At 37.8% G+C, this 3,889-nt stretch overlaps 1 protein-coding gene across 1 annotated transcript; it reads left to right on the top strand.

The window, feature by feature from the left end:
* Positions 1-393: 393 nt before the first annotated feature.
* Positions 394-3,889, top strand: Cyp4d1 (Cytochrome P450 4d1). The gene is made up of 4 exons (XM_036359682.2): positions 394-968; positions 2,584-2,653; positions 2,820-3,412; positions 3,487-3,889. Exons 1-4 carry the CDS (start codon positions 407-409, stop codon positions 3,834-3,836), a joined length of 1,575 nt encoding a protein of 524 aa, XP_036215575.2. The 5' UTR covers positions 394-406; the 3' UTR covers positions 3,837-3,889.

The following is a 3,889-nucleotide window of genomic DNA, read 5'->3' as shown; positions in this document are numbered from 1 at the left end:
CTGCGTCAGACTGTGGTGGCAACTTTTTCGCATACCATTTTTCTTAAATTCTCCTTAATGAGAGAAGAAAGCTGCTAGCTTGCAATGCCTTCATAGGTTTAGACCTACGACAGCGCGTGTAACTACAATAGTTTGCATCAGTTCATTTTCAGATATACTTTAGCTTTTTTTTTTTAATTTGTTTTTATATTTGATGCGTGCTCGATTGTGTTAGATTTCGCTGCTGGGTTAGCTCAAAAATAGCCATTCAAGTGTATATTGGTACAATTAATGTAAATCCACTGATAAGGTCACAGTATAGAGTTTATCAAGTAATTTCAGTAGCCACTGTTAAACTCAACCAACTGATAAGACTGCGCCCATTGGGATCTCTGGAATTACCGGACAAGACTTCAGTGTTTCAAAAATGTTCCTCATGCTCGGTTTGCTCACAATCGCGACGGTTCTTACCACCGCTGCGCTAATATACAAATTGAAATTTAAACATTTGATTGATGTGACACGCGATATACCCTCTGCGCCGACATTGCCCATTATAGGACATGCGCATTACTTCGTCAATAAGCCAGCACATGTGCAAATCGCAAAACTGCGTGAATTACTTGACATCTATGGTAATACTATGAAAGTTTGGCTGGGTCCCGAACTCAATATAATCATGGCCGATGTGAAGGATGTGGAGGCGGTTTTGGGTTCGATGGCATTTATTGAGAAAGCAGGCGAGTATAAAAGGCTGGAACCATGGCTAAAAGAGGGATTGCTTGTGAGTGGTGGACGCAAGTGGCATAAGCGGCGTAAGGCCATAACACCGGCTTTTCACTTCAAAATCTTAGATCAATTTATTGAAGTTTTTGAGCGGGAATCACGCGCTTTGATCGTCAATTTGGAGCGCGAGCGTCGTTTGCAGGGCAGCAGTGGTTTCAATTTATACGACTGGATAAATCTCTGCACGCTGGATACGATTTGTGGTAAAGTGTTGTGTGTTTATGTTCTGCGCACTAAAAGTATAGGTGTGCTCAAGGCTATGTGCTGGCCTATATGTGGCTGGTAGTCATATTATTATACTTCTCATGGAACAGTATAAAGGCTTTGGGATTGCCGAGCCAGAAAGATTGTAATCGGCTGGTAGATTTCTTTAATTTCAAAACCAAAACCTCAACGCAAAACAAGAAATAATAACTTAGAACTCTTGCAAATAGTTATGTTATAAATAAACATTGTCATTGCTTTTAAACCCCTTAATCCCATTTATAAAAATTTACAAAAGCGAAATGAAAAAATTAAAAGCCAGACAGTGACGTTAAATAAATTTGTTTATATTTTTGTGTACAAAAATTATGCTTTTAACATAGAACTTGAATTCTTATCAAGCGAATAAAAACTCAAAAAGACCAAGGGGTAGTTAGATGGTGTAAAATGTCGATTTTTTTTCAAAACATTCGGCCAGACAAAAGCTCAAAAATGTAATAAGAAAACATACATATATACTTGTATAATATATATGTTTCATTGTGTCTGAAACTGTGATAACACTCGGCATTCTTAAATCGATTTTGTCACACATCGGTCAGTGACTTTGGCACGTGTTCCATTTTCCAGTAACATAAATTTATTGATAAAAGTAAAAATATTTAAATGACGAATTCGGTTTCCGTAAAATCTTTAGTGTCTAAGCATATATGTATATTAGGGTGGAGCGAAAAAGTTTTTTTGTTTTTGCTTAGCCTGAGGGTAAAATTTGTAAATATAAAAAAGAAAATTTTTGGAAATAAAAATTTTTGTTTTTAACATCCAGAGGCGGCCCACTCACTTTTAAAGTAAATTTCGAGAAATAAGCACTTTTTGCATTTGAGAAAAATTTTGTTTTGTTGAAGACTAAATATAAATTAATGACTAATTGACATAGTGCATTAATTAATAATTATTTTATTATTAAATAATAAACAATACACGTTGGTAAAAAGAACTAGCTATTTTTATCTTTCAATCAATTTTTTAACATGATGCAAAATTTGAACAAAAACCCCGCAGAAATTTGTTTCTATAACCAGTGGCCTTATAGATATATATTTATACCCTGCACAGGGTATATTAAGTTTGCCACGAAGTTTTTAACACCCGGAAGCAAACGTCGGATACTCTATAAAGTTATAATATATGATCAGCTTAACGAGCCGAGTCGATTTAGCCATGTTCGTCTGTCTGTATATACGGCAATTAGTCCATACGTTTTTGCGATATTATTCTGAAATTTTGCAAACGCTCTTTTCTCCCCAAAAAGCTGCATATTTGTGAGAATTGCCGATATTGGGTCACTATAAGATATAGCTGCCATAAAAACTGTGCTGTCAAAACTAAATTCTTGTATGAAAAACTTTTTATTTGACAAATTATCTTTACGAAATTTGGCATCGATTATTGTCGAAGGCAACGATCTACGAACATGTTGTTCCGATCGATCGATTACTATAGCATATAGCTGCCATACAAAGTGACCTTTGCTCATTGTGAACACTTCCTTATTATTAAAATTATCTATAAAGATTCGCTGTTTTATTTTGTTTTTTTTTTTTTCTCTGCCAGAAACTGCCATGGGTGTATCTGTGCATGCGCAAACCAATGCTGATTCAGAATACGTGCAAGCCGTTAAAACGTAAGTTTTTTGTAACTTAGCTTAGCAAAAACAAAAGTTTAAATTTTTTGCGTTTTGAAAACGCATATTAATTGCGAAAATGCGAAAATATACGAAATTCACTTTTCGAATTACAAAACACATAATTTTTTCTGTAAACAAACCTCCTACCCTTCCACACGCACAGCATCTCTACCGTGATACACAAACGCATGTTCGACATTATCTATCGGTTCGATTGGACTTATCGGTACACCCAATTGGCACGCGACGAGAAGCGTGCCTTGGCAGTTCTTCACGGCTTTACCGAGCGCATTATTATGCAGCGGCGCGAAGAATTGCTACGCGCACAAGAAAACACGCTAAATGCGGCCGCAGATAAAAAACACACGAACGCTTATAACGCAACCGACAATGACGCCGATGTGGGCGCCAAACGCAAACAAGCCTTTCTCGACATTCTGCTGCGCTCGCAGATCGACGGCAAGCCATTGAGCAATTTGGATATACGCGAAGAGGTGGACACATTTATGTTCGAGGGACACGACACCACCTCATCGGCGATCACTTTTTTCTTCTACAACATTGCCACCTATCCGGTGTGTCAACAAAAGTGCTATGCGGAGATTGTCGATATTTTCGGCAAGAACACAAGCAAGCCGGTGACTTATGAAGCGTTAAACAAATTATCTTATGTGGAGTTATGCATTAAGGAGACGTTGCGCATGTTTCCCTCGGTGCCGCTCTTGGGTCGCAAAGTAACGCAGGAGTGTGAAATAAGTGCGTAGCTTCTTTTTTTTGCGTGCTTTGGGTATTGGTAATAGTTTTCTTTTCATTTTCTCTTCTTTTGTAAGATGGCAAAATTTTGCCAGCTGGCACAAATATCGGTATTTCGCCTCTCTATTTGGGACGGCAGGAGTGTATTTATCCCGAAGCGAACATCTTTAAGCCAGAACGATTCGATATTGCAAATGTTGGAAAGAAAACGAACCCCTACGCGTATATACCGTTTTCAGCTGGTCCACGCAACTGTATTGGTCAACGTTTCGCCTTGTTGGAGGTGAAAAGTATCGTAATAAATGTGCTACGCCATTTTGAGGTCGAGTTTGTGGGTGTTGGCACGACGGAACCGATACTTATAGCTGAGCTGATACTGCGTACCAAAGATCCTTTGATGTTCCGTTTGAAACCGAGGGTTTGCTAAATAAAATAAAGTTGGTTAATGCGTCGGTATTAATTGATTGATATAATGCAACA

This window comes from Bactrocera oleae, chromosome 5 (genome assembly GCF_042242935.1).
Source record: "Bactrocera oleae isolate idBacOlea1 chromosome 5, idBacOlea1, whole genome shotgun sequence".
NCBI lineage: Eukaryota > Metazoa > Arthropoda > Insecta > Diptera > Tephritidae > Bactrocera > Bactrocera oleae.
This window is presented reverse-complemented; position numbering and strand designations above follow the sequence as displayed.